Source organism: Mytilus trossulus, chromosome 4, assembly GCF_036588685.1.
Source record: "Mytilus trossulus isolate FHL-02 chromosome 4, PNRI_Mtr1.1.1.hap1, whole genome shotgun sequence".
NCBI classification, from domain to species: domain Eukaryota; kingdom Metazoa; phylum Mollusca; class Bivalvia; order Mytilida; family Mytilidae; genus Mytilus; species Mytilus trossulus.
In genome coordinates, this window is record NC_086376.1 from 26,947,829 (window position 1) to 26,964,590 (window position 16,762).

The 16,762-nt window shown below is 30.2% G+C and overlaps 1 protein-coding gene across 3 annotated transcripts in view; it reads right to left on the reverse strand.

Moving 5' to 3' along the window:
• LOC134714985 (transcription factor COE1-like) overlaps positions 1-12,031 on the reverse strand; it is a 31,019-nt gene extending 18,988 nt beyond the window's left edge. Inside the window, exons 1-6 of one of the 3 annotated variants that reach the window (XM_063576780.1) lie at positions 11,553-12,031; positions 11,074-11,227; positions 10,804-10,867; positions 9,382-9,437; positions 8,356-8,429; positions 7,441-7,509 (exon numbers count right to left, since the gene is read on the reverse strand). In XM_063576780.1, coding sequence (XP_063432850.1) covers positions 7,441-7,509; positions 8,356-8,429; positions 9,382-9,437; positions 10,804-10,867; positions 11,074-11,227; positions 11,553-11,686 — 551 coding nt within the window. In that variant the 5' untranslated portion in view covers positions 11,687-12,031. The remainder of the gene's footprint in view (positions 1-7,440; positions 7,510-8,355; positions 8,430-9,381; positions 9,438-10,803; positions 10,868-11,073; positions 11,228-11,552) is intronic. The other 2 variants (XM_063576779.1, XM_063576781.1) reach the window with 2 other exon arrangements.
• Positions 12,032-16,762: the final 4,731 nt, after the last annotated feature.

The following is a 16,762-nucleotide window of genomic DNA, read 5'->3' on the forward strand; positions in this document are numbered from 1 at the left end:
TTTAACACGCCAGATCAATAATCCATTACAAAACTCTTATAAATTCACTCGTCTGAATTAGTAAAATCATTTAAAAAGAATAAAACCCAAATGAAATTTCTGATGATGAATTTTGTATTTTAATAATTTTACAGAAAGTACTTTTATTTCATTTCACACTGTTCTGAATTTACCGTCCTAGACAGCAATGTAGTGACGTCACAACATCAACTCCATCTATAAACATGTTATGTAAATAGTCATGTGATAAACCTTATTTGATACGTGATTTAGGCATTTAACTTTCCCACAGGAGACTCTTGTCCAAATATATTTGAATATTCTCCCTAATAGGATAACAGTTCTCTTGATAATGCAAACTCGTTGAGATCACCATGAATATTCAAAAGTAGGGATCCCAAGAGGTCTCCTTGTTAAACTAATCCAGAAAATAAAATTAGCTGGTGATGCGTGGGATCCCATTCTGATACCATATTCCAATACAAACAGTCAAGTCCTATGGGGCCATATATAACTTTCTAATCTAGTGCGAAAACGGTTTACTTACAGGAGGAAAGAACAACATTTTATTTAACTAGATCATCCCAAGAGGGGATCATTTATCGGATCGGGTACGGCACGTTACAGACATTTGTATTGTCACGGCATATAGTAGTTACTTTTTGATTGTAGTTGACGGCATGTAATACATAGGAAATAAATCTCTTTTATGAATGATTATTGTGATTTATATATCTATATGTATTACAGGTAAATTAATTAAAAGAAAGGCAAATTACAATAAAAAAAGAAATGTTAGGATGAAAAAAAGCAATATTAAATTAACCATTTAAATCATTTAAATCCATGTTAAATAAATAAAGTAAAGGAAATCAAATTCATGAATTATTTTACATTTTTCTGTGGGAGGGAGAAGGGTAGGTGGAGGTCCTCAATTTTCTTCGAATTGTTGAACAGAAACCTATGATTTCATGAACGAGCAAGAGTAAAATAAAATAAAACACAAACAAAACTTAAAGAACTGTACATCTCTTTATGATTTATTCAAAGGAACTGTTTTGCTGTTTTTATGTTCATGTTATTATTTTATTCGCTTTGTATACTTATGTTTTCATTGTTGGCTAGATACTGCATTTTTAGACATATTTTATTTTTAAAACGACAAATTGAGCATTCAATTTACGAAAAAGGTGGAAGAAGGAAGAAGAATAATTACATTTGTCTTGTCTTTTTAGGACCTTTTATAGCTGACTATTTGGTATGCGTTTTACTCATTGTTGAAGGCCGTACGGTTAACATTTATTGTTAATTGTTGTGTCATTTGGGTTTTACTCATTGTTGAAGGCTGTACGGTAACCTTTTGTTGTTAATTTCAGACTCATTTGGTCTCTAGTGGAGAGGTATTTTTTATTGGCAATCATATCACATCTTTTTGATTTATGAAGAAGAGCAAAGTAAAGTCGTATAATTATATTATTGTCAAATATGTATATACCTTCTATTATGCTAAAGCAATGTTGTTGCTAATGCAATAAAGATTCATTCATTCAATTATAAACAAAAAGTATACATTCTAAAATTTGGTCTCTGGTGGAGAGTTGGCCATTGCCAATTTCACCACATTTTCTTATAATGACTATATGCTCCTGTAATATCAACTAACTGCTAATCTAGAATTCCAATTTAACGGCAGTGTGTATATCAGTTTTTTTTTTTAAAAGCGATTAACTTTAGCAGATACATTTAGATTTTTTTCAATCAAGCTGGATTATTTTTTATTACTTTCGATATTTATTTCTACTTAATGTTTCGCTAGAATCAATATTCAGTGTTGATAAATTCTTATAAAAATGGTAATCTTTTTCAAGTTAACATAAGATTTGTTGAACGATCAGTTGTGAAGGAAGACACGTTCGCGTGACACAGACATGTTACCGATGTCTGAAAACAGTTCTACGTTCAGGTGTAACAATAAAACAGGATTTCTTTTGCATTTGTTTTGTAATAAAGAAGTCATCATCTTCTTATTTTTGCTGAGAAATGTTTTAAAAAGCAGATTCCCTTAAGCTATGCAAATTTGAATTTATAGCTGCAGCTTTGTTTGCATTTTAAAGCACTTCTTTACTAATTCTTCCAAGGGGAAAATAATATGTTGAAAAGATATAAATAAAATTCTGTCTTCTTTTTTTCAGAAGCATTTCTTTCTTGCACATTTGCTCTACTATTTTACCTGGTTTACAGGTTTTGATTTAGACGAAGTCGGGATAAATTATCTAGTAGTTTAGAGAAACACCATTTGGTAAGTTTTAATCTGCAATGATTATGTTACTTTATTTATAATATTAAAAAAATTATGATTCCATTACATTAATACAAGAATTCCAGCTTATTTCTCGGCCAATCTCTTCCGAACATTGCCCTGTGCATGCTTCATTAACTCATAGAGAAACTATTTCCTTTGAGTAATATGGTTATCTACTCTCGATAAATTATATATTATTATATAAACATTTGAAAATTTATAGAGAGAATGGATAAATATTGTAATCAACGGAGTTAAAAATATTATTATTTATAAACATGAAGATTGAGCGACACGAACTCTCTAATAATACATGAATATAATAGTGTATATTATGTTTTAAATAATATGTGTCCCTTTTCTCTCAATTCATATGAATTGTTTTTAGTCTTTATTTTTTTTTCTAGTGGTTTATTTGTTTAGTCATTATTCCCAGTTTTCTGCTATGAATGTTAAGTAATTAAACCCTATTCCAAGCCATCGTGCTTTCAGGATAAATTGTAAAACTATATGAAATAACATTTTCGTCAGCCTTTTCATGACATTAGACATGACAGACTCTGCAGCGAAGACTTGAAGCTATCTCTTTTTTTTTGTTGTTTAAAACATTGAAGTTATGTTGTCAGATCTAATTTGTCGGTTATTTAATTTTTAGTTCAGCATGGTCAGACGGCTGAGAGATCCTGGTTTCCATTTAAGTACTTGTAAATTGGCTCGATGAAAGCAATGGAAGGCTATAAACGATCGCACTACCAGAAAAGAGAACTCGATGAACCGGACAATAAAATTATTTCATTTTCTATAAACAGTGAATGTTCATTTTTGTCAATTAATATGATATTGTTCTAACTTATCTAATTACACAGCTATTACTGAAGATACAAATATCATTCAAGTTTTAAGGATGTTAAAGCAATGAGGTCAGATGAAACGACTAAATAAGAATTTACTGTCCGCACTAAAATTATGATTTATGTCAAAACTATCATAAAAAAAACTCTAAGGTCGTATTTCTATTGTTTATGTTTATATTAGTACATGTAAAAACAAATTAATAAATATTTAACGTTCTTTATGTTATTTTACCAGAAAATCAAAGGCTGAAAAATATGATGTTACTCAATTATGTGTCTCCCAGTGAAATTTTTTAATAAACAAATTTCAGAGCGAACGGTACTATTATACAGTTTACTTCATGTCTCCAGCAATTCCTACTTAAAAGGATTGTCGGAAATTTCATTTGGAAAAAAAGGAAAACAATCTGTTTATCTAGAATCAGACCATAAAAACCTTATCTCACTTTCAGTCGGGTCAAAAATCATTCCGTAAAGTTGCCATAATGAATCTTTAAATGCCTTGTAGTCAGGACGAATATTCTCCCTCAAACTTTTTCATTTGTTTTGATGCCCTTAATCACGTAAGAGTTGAATTAAAGCCGAGTCACATCTAGATAAAACAGAAAGACAGCAAAGATCTTGACAAAGTGCAAAAGATAGCATTCTGCCGTCACAAAAACACAGACAAATAATTCCTTTATATCGGCTATCGGTATTAATGAAGTTATGGTTAACGGGACTAAAGCCTGGTGGCAACAAAACTTAATCAACGTCGTTTATTTTGAAGCTTAATTTGACAGAAAATGCCCCAAAAAGTCATCAATGTTAAGAGCAAAGATCTATTATATATAAATTCTTAAAATACGTCTATTGATGAATGACATAGATGTAACTAAATATGTGAATAAAAAGAGTAGCGGGGGAAATGTGAGTGAGACAGCAACCGAACAACCAAACCAAACAAAAAGGACTTTCAAGTTCGGTAAACGGTTATCATCAATAATCTGCACACCATCCGTCAATCTGTATACGTAATTTGAGTTTGTAACAATTTCTAATGATTAAATTTAGTAAACAGTATATACATATTTGAAGAAGATATTTATTTTCCATGAAAAGGGGTAGCCACGGATCATATTACAATACTAGACATTACTAACAACATGTATAATTGTTGGTGTGCGTTTGAAACGTGTGACACAGCAACCATCATATGAAATTAATACAAATTGTTAACATAACAGATTGTATTGAAATTAAATATGCACCAAATCAAAGAATAAAAATGGAAATGGGGAAAAATGTCCTTTTTTACGAAACGTGTACTGGTTCTTGAATATTTACACCAAATCAATTAATCTGTGTTAAAATGAAATGAAATTATGTTTTAAATATGATTAACGTTAGGTATAAGTGGCGCATTGTTTACGTGTGAAGACGTACCGTGAGCCAGATGTCAAAACAAACTTGAACAATAAAGCCGAGACTATAAATGACTTTCGCCTTATGCTCACTCACACCTATTTATCGATACTTTTAGCTTGCAGTTAAGTATAGCGGACCCGTCAAATATTTCATTAACAGAATTACAACACAGAGAGACGAAACAACCACCAGAGTACCTGAGGGAATAAATATATCTATGCCAACATTTTCTATCATGCCCTGGAATCCATTTGCACAATAGAGAAGTATAAAAGATTCATAACTAATTCATTTTCAATTCATTCCAATTGATAATGCTCTGATATGCTCATTCGTGATACACAAAGTAAATGTACCGACTTCCCTTAATAGTATGTGTACACAACAATCGCTTTTCTTTTATGATATTATGAATTCATTCAAAAGTCTTTTTAATTTTTTGATTAAAATGTGTGTTTAGGATTTATAGACAATGCAATATATTAAATTGGTTCTTCAATGTGAAGCTTTTGCTTTTATTTTGTAGAACTAATTCATTAGCGTTCAAAAATCTAATTATATAAACTAAAGACTTTTTATATCCCTTTTTAAATTGTTGCTGTCAATACAAATTGTTTTCTTTCTTTCTTTTTTTTGTATTTTTAAAAACAAAATATTTGAAAGATTTTATGATATAAAAGGATGTTTTTTCCATTGTTTATATATTTCGGACAACATTAACAGTTTTGAATGTAATATCATAATTCAAATTAACTACTAAAATTCTTTAAAAGTTTAAAATTCTCGAAACCTTTTATCTGAAATTTGAATCTATATAATTTCATCAAACTGATTTCAAATTTTCTTAATATGCTTAGTTGATTTCCAGAGGAGGGACGACACTTTGCACACGGCTCTTGGTTTCATCACATAAAAGTTAGAACTAAAGCTAAGAAATGGTGCGTGAATATTGAAAATTTATTAGAATATCCTCAGGATTGATAAGGTAATCTAGCTTTAAGGAGGATACACGTAAAATGTCTCCCCAGAGATGGTTGTATCTATTAAAACTAGGAAAAACTCCACACCAGTATGATGCGTGACAATCTGCTCCTATCTCTATGTCAATGATCAAAGACCCGGATGCTGGAGGGTGCACGAAAAAAGTAAAACGCAAAATTTATTCGTTTTAGATCTACTAGAGTGTTTGAAGTAGATGTATTCCATCAATTGGGCGGTCTCTAGGAAATTTGTTCAGGAATATAAGTGATATAGGCTTTTATTTTTTCGTTATATAAGATAAAAACACATTTGTATCTGTAGAGATACATGTCGTCTTATATAAATATTTTGAAGAGTATATATACATGTACAATATTATTATAAATATGGGATTATTTTCATTTTTATTGTTTTATCATTTTGAATAAAGACATTTTAAGCGGGATACGAGATATTTAAAAGATAACATTATTTGCTCAATTCCAATTTTTTTTATTTGTAAAAGTAATGCGAAATAACTATGACGAAAATGTCTATTGAAAAAAAAGTACCATAATGGTTCGTGAGTATGCAGTGTTTTCCGGGAAACTAATTCTTTTCTCTGACCTATGATTTCTAATATTAATTTCACTAAACATGCTAAACCAAACCAATCGTAATACAATATGTTTGTTAATAAGATAATAAAGAAGACTGGATGTATTAAACAGGATTAACTTTGGAAATGGAAGATGCTCAACATCGATTTGTTTGTTTCAGCACTGTGTAAAATGGATCGTAAATTATTTCTTAATAATCTCTTATCGCCTTATGAAAGCATAGACCATAGACTATAGTGCGGGACAAATATCCAGAGAAAAGCATTTAGATCGTATCTTTCTGTCGCGCTTCATATAGTCTTTTAAACTTATAAAACATTGAAAAGTCACTGTCTTTTTAAACATTAGTAAATCGACTCGCGATGACAAACACGATAATTATCATCTCCAAAATCGATACTAGTTCCTCATCAATAATTATTTTGTAAATATTTCATTTTAGTTTAGAAATTTAAGCTGTCAAACAAACTTCAATGTTTTTTTTTTCTATCAGGCTCTTGAATTATTTACTACTATATGGTTTGTATCTATTAATAGCAATATATCTGTTAGATATTCAAAACTTTTCAAATATTTAAGCCATCAAATTACACATTGTTTGTCGCATTGCATTTAAGACACTTCAAATAACAAGCAAATTATTCATGGAATGAATGTGAATAATAGGTCATTACCGGTATTGGTAAATGTATTCAAATGGCTTAACAAACAACAACAAAAGTTCGACAAAAAAAGACATCTGAATATTACCAATACTGTCCAATATTTTGCCGTGACAGAAGCCCCCATGTTAGGCTCTCACTGTACCAAATTTTAAACATGTGAAGGAATTCAAAAGAGACGAAAAAATATCTACAACATTCATACAAATAATTAAGAAAATTACAAAACAAATACAGCGAAATTACTGGTGCTATTCTTCACTTTGGGTAGATATGTTGTAAATAGTCCGGTAGTCCTTGGACCAGGAGTCGGGGTAATCAAAGCTTATATACAAAATACTATCGTGCTTTAATAAGTGCCCATATTCTCTTCTCCTCTACATACAGTTTTTAGTACTCAATACCGTCCGTATTTTCAGGATCACAGGGTGAACAAATAATACCTTTAATTCAGCACGTGAATTCAAATGTGTGTGTATTAAACAAACCATAAAAAGGATAGCAATCTTTCTTCTGATCACAAGGTCAGGTCAGACATCGACCTTTGTTTTTTAAAACAGATTTATATCTTTAAAAAAACATGCAAAACAAAACAAAAGTAATACACAAAACTGCTAGTGCAAATAAAACCTTACCTATCTATGATTACTGGATCAGAAGGGGTTTCGTTTCTGTTTCCACAACTCTTTTTATCACAACACCGACTGAAGAAGAAAAAAAAATAGGTAAACAAATAAAAAGATTGGTCTATTGCTGTAAGGATTTGACCGTTTCTGTAGAAGGAAAGATTTTATTTTTATGATTGTGTTTTTCGTTTTGTTTAAAAGTTTGCTTTTTCATTGATGTTTCTTCAACCACTAAAACAATGTAATCTGTTTTCAAAGATGTTTTATGTTATGGTGATAATTTAATTTAAGATGTATATATTATCAAATTACTCACGGAAGCATGTGAAACGTCAACTCCCAGACGGGCGCGATAGGAGGGGGTAAAGATGATAACGAATACAAAGAGCAACTGATTAAAAACTAATTGTCGAAACTATGTAACGAATGGGGAGTTAATTATTTCGCAAGCTTTACACGTGCATTAATTTCTGAGTGTGACAATCCCAGCTGGGAGCCCAGCATCTTTTAACTGTATCTTCAAGTAGCATGTAGAGATAATAAAAATAGTCTTGTCAGATTTTTAAATATATAAATTAATTGTAAACATAAAAGACAAAATGGCATTGTAATTTGATGACAGTGTCAAAATGATCAAATAGAGGATTTCTTTCGTTGAAAATCGGTCCGTTTCGTTTGGTCATAAAATAGTAATCTCAATGAAAATCCTTCTGTTTTGAAAAATCAGTATTACCACCCAGGATCACATAAATTTTCCTTTATTTTTATTTGAAATCTTCTAAATATGATGTATTAGTAAAATACTTTTTTTAAATGATTCAAATATAACCTTTATTAATGGTAACATGATAATTCGTGAAATTACATAGGACTTATATTAAAAAATTGTATATAGGTATATAAAAAAAGATAAATGGTACGAACCTACACATTACTTCGTGTGTTAGTAAAACACGACACATTTCTGGGTTTTTATCCTGACCTTCGTATATAATGGCCTGGAAAAAAAATATACGGGAAACATGTACACCATACAACAAATTACATTTCTTAGTTAAATATAAATAAACAACAGCAATAGAAATGGCGAGTTTTGAATTGTCTCAGAGATTTACGTTTTCCTAAAACTGCTTTTTCTTGAAAATCTGACTAAACATCAATATCTTATTCATTGCCAAATACTGCAGACGACATCTTATTTCGGAACGCTGTCAGAATAAAATATTAATGTTAGATTGGTCCGAATGATGAAAGTGATTGAATGGAATAATCGACACTCAATAAAAAGTAAAAAGATTGGGTAGCTATTAATTGATTTGAGGACCAATTTCTTGCCATTTGGTAATCTAGATGGTTATATCTCTCACGTTCTTTCAGTGAATTAGTTCCGTCAAATTGAGCCTGTAGTTATGTTCAAATGGATGGATTGTGTGAACTCGGCACGCGCCCATGACTGGTAATAGACGGAATTAAACAATTGTTTGGAATTTCATTTACATCTTTAACAAAGTCGGTCGTCTTTATTGCCATATGTTCCGAAATTAACGGAATACAAAACAGAAATTCTTGTATCGAACTGAAGTGATTAAATTATTGTTCATAGTGATCAATTAACTAGGGTCGCAATCATTAACTTTTTGGGCAAATAGTGAAAAAGATTGTGACAATTTTTATCATTAGGACAACTTTACTTCCATTTATACAAATTAACCCTGCATCCAACCTTGAAATATAATTATGATTTATGACAACTACAACAAGCGTTGGTGAGGAAACAGAAAGAGGAAATCCTATTTAAAATAAAACAAATATTTACAAAGTCATTGAAAATTGGATAGATATTGTATTGGTTCCATTACCATTGAAGAGAAAACAAAAGGGTGATGATCGTTTCTGCTTCATTTGTTTTGGGTTTAATTGCTACATTATGATAAATATCACAAAACTTACCTGTTTGGAAACGGAGTCAATGAGCCGTATAAATAGGTCCTGTTCTTGTCGGGCACCTGTCAAAGAGAAATCCACAAATCAAGCATCCAGTCAAAAAAAAATCTGAGTAGGAGAAGAGAGTTAATCATTTGCCGGATTTAATATAACCACGAATGAACTAAAACATTTAAAAATTAATAACGCAATACCAAAACAAATGCCACAAACACTGAATATAATATTCAAACAAAAATGCGACAGGACCAATATATATAGGAACCGGTAAGGCGAGGTATTAATAAAAATTCCCAAATTTGAGTTTAAGCGTTCTAAAAGTGAGTTTTGAATGAATGTGCTTCCAACGCACAGCATTTTAAAAGGGATATATTTTCATGAAACAATTATTCATAAGGACTAAACGACATAGATATGAACAATTGTATTTAAATCTTTATATTCAAATTAAACAAAGTTCATGGTATATAGAAATTATAATTAAAAGGATAAATAAGATAGTATCAGAATTTTGGATGGAATGTATTTTATATTAGATTGTTCAGATATGTTTTCTTGTTGCTAAATGCCTGTATAAAATTTGATTCGAGTAAATTTATTCATTTAATTAAAATATTCATCTTTTTATTAAAAAAAAAAATGGTTTAACTGTAAGATTTTTTAGACGTGTTAGTAAAACTAACAAGAAAAACACAAGGGAATTGTGGCTGTCAGTTTTATAATTCTACAGGTTTTGTTTTTGTTTTATTTCGCTTTCATCGACCAAACTAAGAATAAAACCGTTATATTGTTAATTGTCATCATCAGTGCCTTTTTAACACGGAAAGTCAATATTCATTTATAATTTAAAACTTCCACATGTTTTCTATATACCACATGTTATTCCAAATCATATAATCATATTTTAGAACATTTTGTTAACGGTCCTTGTATCTGCATTAACGGTACGCTTAACACGTGTGGTTTTGAATTTAAATTGGTAAAACATCCGATTAAAGCATTTGTAAACAAATATTGTTTTAATCCTCTTTAAATCTGACCGTTGATATCGTACAAAAATTGTTCCGAGACAGACGACAAAGATGGGACTTTAAGGCAATGGTGGTCGATATCACTTTAATGAAAATTACCAGCACGCAATTCTGGTTATTAGAAAATTTTATTTTTATGAAATGTCCTAACAACAATTTTATCATGCATCGAATAATTTGTCATCAAAGATCTTTGCTACGGTTAATAAACCTTCATACGGATTTTATGGTACTTAATAAAAACAAAATATTCCAATTTTGCTATTATTCATTCAATAAAATTCCCCTTATTTTTTTATTTCACGCATATTAAATTGTTATTTATTGTCAATATTTTAAACAAAACTGCATAAATAAACAAATAGTGAATGATAATAATAATAAAATAAAACCTTACCGTTAGAATATAATAATTGTAATCGGTAATGAATTCCATTATTTGTTTTCTGTCCTTCAACTTCCTGAAAAATAATAAGATTTCTAGTTAGATATATTGTATGTCCTTATCTTTATATTGTACATATTTTAATACTAATTCAACGGGACAAAATTTTTCACTAAGAAATGTATTTTACAAAAAGGCATTTTATATCTAAATATACCTAATATCACAAAATTAAAAAATTAAATGTAAATTTAAAAAAGAAAATGAAAATGAAATATTTACCGTTTCCTTTTCAACAAAGTCTATAAATGCTGTCCTCTCAACTTCTATGGGCTGTCCTTGTCTGTCATATAAAGCTAGCACAAAATGAAAGAAGTTACTTTTGCGTAAATTGCTGGGAGGTTGTTTCTCGAAGTGAGCTCTGCCAAATCCGACACTGCAAATATATTTATATAGTGGTAATAAATTCCAATGGGGAAACACAGAGAGAAAAGTAACAGGACGGGTCCAGTGAGAATTTTGGCAATTCTTGTAACAATCTTACCTGGGAATTGAACGACAGATAACTTAATACACTCTTGGGGTTTCATTCATGATTTAAATATTCCCTTAAAAATGGTAGCGCGTAAATGCAAAAATATTTAAAACAAGTTAAAAAGATACAGTTTACGATCTGTTTTTAAGTATAAGAAATAATAAAAACAAGTTAAAAGATAAAGTTTACGATCTGTTTTAAGTATTAAGAAATAAGAAATAATTACCTTGCGGTTTGGTCTACTACTGTAGGCTGCATCCAGTTTCTCACGGGGTTACTCTGACTAACGGGATGAGGTTCTTCCTTCATGGGACCGGTACTTAATTCTCTTGATGGTGCGGGCTCAGTCACTCCAAACATGAAATCCTTTCGTCAAATAACAAATTTTATCATAATATTTTACATTTATGTATTATTTTGATCACAATAAACACATACTATTATCAAACTTCAATATAAACCAATATATATTATCTCCGAGTTTAAATTGTCGAAATATTTTTGCTGTTCATTGAATAAAAAGTTTTGACTAAACTGTTATTGTTTACACGGGCTGACGTCTCACTCGGGTTCTGGAACAAACTCTCTCGGGTATGGCTTTTGTTGCTTTCCAGTGTATGGTGTAACTATTATGTCCCCAAGGATGCTAATATATCCCACGGGAAACTGTTTTACGATTAAGATGGCACCTGATCAACCAATCAGCTTCTGTGATTCAAATGATGACCGCCTCCTTACCAACGGGACTTCAACTGTGGGAATGTGAAAACCAATCAATGGATATTAAGGGTCATTGATGATTCCACTAGCACATGTTATTTTCATCTCATCAGGAAATCAAACAACCATATCGATTTCACGGTACCAGTTTTTAGCAAATTATTATGAAAAAGATTATATATTTATTTTAAAAATGTAAATCTTTTTTATTCTGCTGCATTCATCAATGCGGATTGACAAAGACTCTTATTTATTGCATTTTCAATAAAATTAAAATGAAAACAAAAGCACGTGTTGTAGTAAAGAAAGTCACGCCCACTTGTCATTTGACATTTGAACCATCTGGAGAATATTATCTCTATTCCATAACAATATAATTGCGCTACACTTCACACATACAATAGAAATCCCCCTGCTAGCTTCAGTTTACCATCACTCTTTAATAAAGACAAACAAATACATTATAACATTTTTATTCAGACAAGTGTTGTATTTTGTAGTGTTTTTTCTTTCTTTCTAAAAATGGTATGTTATTTATATTTAAAATAAACAATTATTTTATATCCTGTCAAATCCGTCACATACTATGATACTATATAAGTAAACTTTTCCGAAGTTAACTGCAATTATGTGTACGTTCAAAATGTAAGAAATTATTTTGGATCACACTATTCATATACGAATATACGAATACATTATATATTAGTATAATATGTATCGTTTTCCCTTTGTATTGAGTTCGATATATATGTTTCAAGGGTTAAGAAATAGAAGAAAGAGATAATCAAAAAGCGATTTCTTTTCTGAATGTAGGGTAAGAAGTTGTATAACAGTTCATGATCATTTTAACAAATGCTACAGATTTGATTTCTAAATCCATATTTTTGACATAATGATATCACCAGGGGCTTTAAACTGAAATGACATTTATCGTCCATTAATATGTATTATTGATATAGAAACAATGGGTCTTAATGGTATTGAAAGTTGAATTAAAGTGTCTTATGCATAATTAAAACTTTTTTTGTCAATACACAATACTTTGTTTCAGGAAAAATCTTAATGATCAACACCATTATAGAAATGACCAGATAGTACAAATAAATATGCCACAGAAGTCACAATTAAAACTTGATTCACGCTAATCATTTATTTACTTGCTCAAGTTATGATACAAATTTTGATTTTATACACGAACTAAACTTTTACGATTTTTTGGGGCATACATGTTTTCATTTCTACATAGAAAAGAAGGTCGATTTGCTGATTTTATAAGTTAAATTTGAATAAAAGCAATCGGAGGTGTATTATATATTTATTCCGTATTATTTGCAGCAAGTGGTCAGTTCCATGTATATGTTATCACATTATTGAAATAAAGAAAACACAAATAAGCAATTCTCTTACTTGACTAAAATTATAGTTACACAGCTTCTGGTGCAATTACGACACTCAGTTATTTCGTACTTTTTAACCTTTATTCATATTCTTATAGTTGTTAATTCACAATATAAATTATTAAAATATAGACATGATAAGGCAATTCGATTTCTTACATCTTTACTAACATTATAGTAGAGCAGCTTCTTAAATATACTGTAGGGTTATTGCAACACTAAGTTATATCGTACAGTCAGCCATAGGCTATTCTGCAGGACTATCACTACAATTGGTGATTCAAAAGCGCAATTTGGGCATACTTAGTCCGGTTTACAGTATTAATATAAATTATCTATAGCTTTTGCGCTAAGCTAACTGCATTTAGGAGTAAGTAGCAAAGGCTGGAGGTCTGCTCAGAGATAGGCTAGTGTGTCCTTGTATAGGATGATATGTTTTCCTGCGGACTGTTATATATCGTTTATACATGTATTAGCACGTTAAAGATCCAGCTCAGCTCGCAAGTTAGTTTGTAGTGTACAGCAGGTTTTTTTTGTATCACACTTACATATGCATGTTCTATTTTATTTTGAGCTTCCTCTTAGTGTCCACATTTTTTCAAATATTTGTTTATCATTTTTGTGTGTTTTTGTTTTACTCCAGACCATCTAAACCCACCGCTAAAGCGAACGTAACCACAAACTAAGCCTAAAGCACAAGCTACATTGGTTACAGATTATTTATTTGCTTTATTTGCCTTATGTATACATTTTAGTAAATAATATTTATTATTTCTTTCCATAATTGCACATACATGATAGATAAGTCATGAATAGAACGAATTAGGAATCGGTTCTTTTTTTAGACGAAACGCTCGTCTGGCGTATATATAAAATTTAGTCCTGGTATATATATCTATGATGAGTTTATTCTTTATGTTCTACTGTAAAATGCAAATTCAAAATCAAGCCATGTATATTTGAATATGAAATCAAATTAAATAGCTGAAAACTGCCTATTTTGAGCTTTTGACAGACTTGTATTCGATTTGGAGCATTACATATACATAGTCTAATATTCAAAACTGTATGAACCATCCCATTCCACCATCCTCATTCCCCTTGCTTCTGCCTTTTCGTTATTGTTCACGTATATACTCTTAATAACCTTTTATTCATATTTGACTAAAATGTAATCAAAACATTTCAAACCAAGACTGAAATTGCACTTGAAGTGACGTAATGTCGTTCAGCATGCATTATCTATATATATTAAAAAAAAATGAATATATCATTGGTTTAAATCATTTGCCTCTTATAAACAAAAAAGTATAAATATCTATTTGGAAAAAGAAATAGTTCAAATATCCATGTCGTGCAGGGGAGAATTTTTTTTTTAATCTTTTTTCCAAACAAACTGAAATATTTCGGAAAGTTAGTCATAAATGTATATTCTTTTGTTGGATAGCACAGACACCTTTAATTTATCTCAAACTTTGACACCAAAATAAGGTTTTATATTGTTTCGTCACTTTCGTGGTTAAAATTGTAAAAGTAGTACAGTAAGTTACAGTCTAGACAATAACTGTAACAAAAATTCACTGTGCAAGAACTGCTTATTTTCGTTAAAGAAAAAAATAAAACTATAAATAAATTTATGACAGCAATTGGTCAAACATTTCAAATTCCAAATGTAATGGACAAAATAAAGCAAAGCGAACAGTTTTTTCTTCTTATAATTTTTCTATTGAATACGATGCAAAATTAAGCTTGACCAAGAAAGATAACACCGGTATCAGGATATATATATATATAATATACATTTTTTTCTAGTAAGTTTATGACATATGGATATATATATATATAATATACATTTTTTTCTCGTAAGTTTATGACATTGGATTAGGGACTTTCCATTATGAATTTTCCTCGGAGTTTAGTAATTTTTGTCATTTTATTTTTTAACGATTCCGCGGCTATAACATATATTTCTGGCGAGATTTTCCGAGACGAGTTTTAGAAAATAATTCCTGTAATCGAAGAAACTTATTACTTTCGACATATAAATTTTTGCAATAACAAAAAAACCCTTCTCGAGAGATCAGCTGAAGATCCGAAAAACCTCTGTAAAATCGACAGCAGTCCTTTTGCGCCAATTACTGTTTTTCAGGGGTATCATTTGCGCCAAATTTTGTTTTCCAAATGTATCAATTGCGCCAAAAAAAGTTGTGGCGCAAAAGAACGCATTTTTGGCGCAAACGGATCTCTCCTGTAAAATCATATCTTACAATTATTAGAGCAAAATAGGTAATTGCCCTGCCATTATCATATACATGTATATGCTATAGCTTCGACCAAAGCGCACTACATCGGGCTGCATTCCTAACGGAATTTGGTTTGTTTTAAACAAGACAGAATGTTAAAATACCAAAAAATGGATCACGTATACCGCATTGCTATATTAAAGGAAAAATAGAAAAAGTTTGAAAAATGAATCTATTTGTGTTATATGAGGGATCAAGAGAAAAATAAATATTTTACCACAAACTTGTTGAGAGTAAATAGTGTTCTGTAAATATTTCCTTTTCTTTATACTTGTCGTTTTTTAAAGGAATACCTATAAAATAAATGTCTTTACCCGAATTGCCTAATGTATTCAACCTGCACATATATATTTATAATATTTCTATAATGCTTATGAGTTATATCAGATTGCAAGGGACAACTGTTTGGATTTAGACTCTTCTATTATATAGTAGAGCGTACAAGTTCACAACCGCCATGAAGTAAAATTGTACTTAATTTCCACTTGATTTGTTAGTTTGAAAAAAAAAAGAACGTATCATTTAATTCGCGAAAAAAATACAAAGTGGTGACTAATTTCAATCGCCTGAATAGGCTTGAAGAATATGTAAGTATATGATTAGATCTGTTTTTATTACACAATCTTTATGTGTCGTTTCTTTCGAAATTATTACCGTCATGAAATCAAATTTAAATCATTTGTAAATTATGCCATGCTGAACTGAAGTTTTCTTTCTATATGCAGCATTAATGTCATTAATGTAGGAATGTTGATAAGCATTTAACATGTTTTTAAAAAATGGAAGCAAAAAAATCTAGACTAAACATAGACTAACATATTTCTTATATTGACTTGAGCGAAATTTTGTGTGATTGAAAAAAATGGAAATAATTTAAGAGATTAACCAAATTTCACAAGTCTATTAAGAAAGTCGATCACAAAAAGAAAAAAAGACATCTCTCAAGATAACCAAACATTTGAAATCACGAACCCCACAGAAACGGCGAAAATTAAGATGCTCCGTAAGGGTAAGCA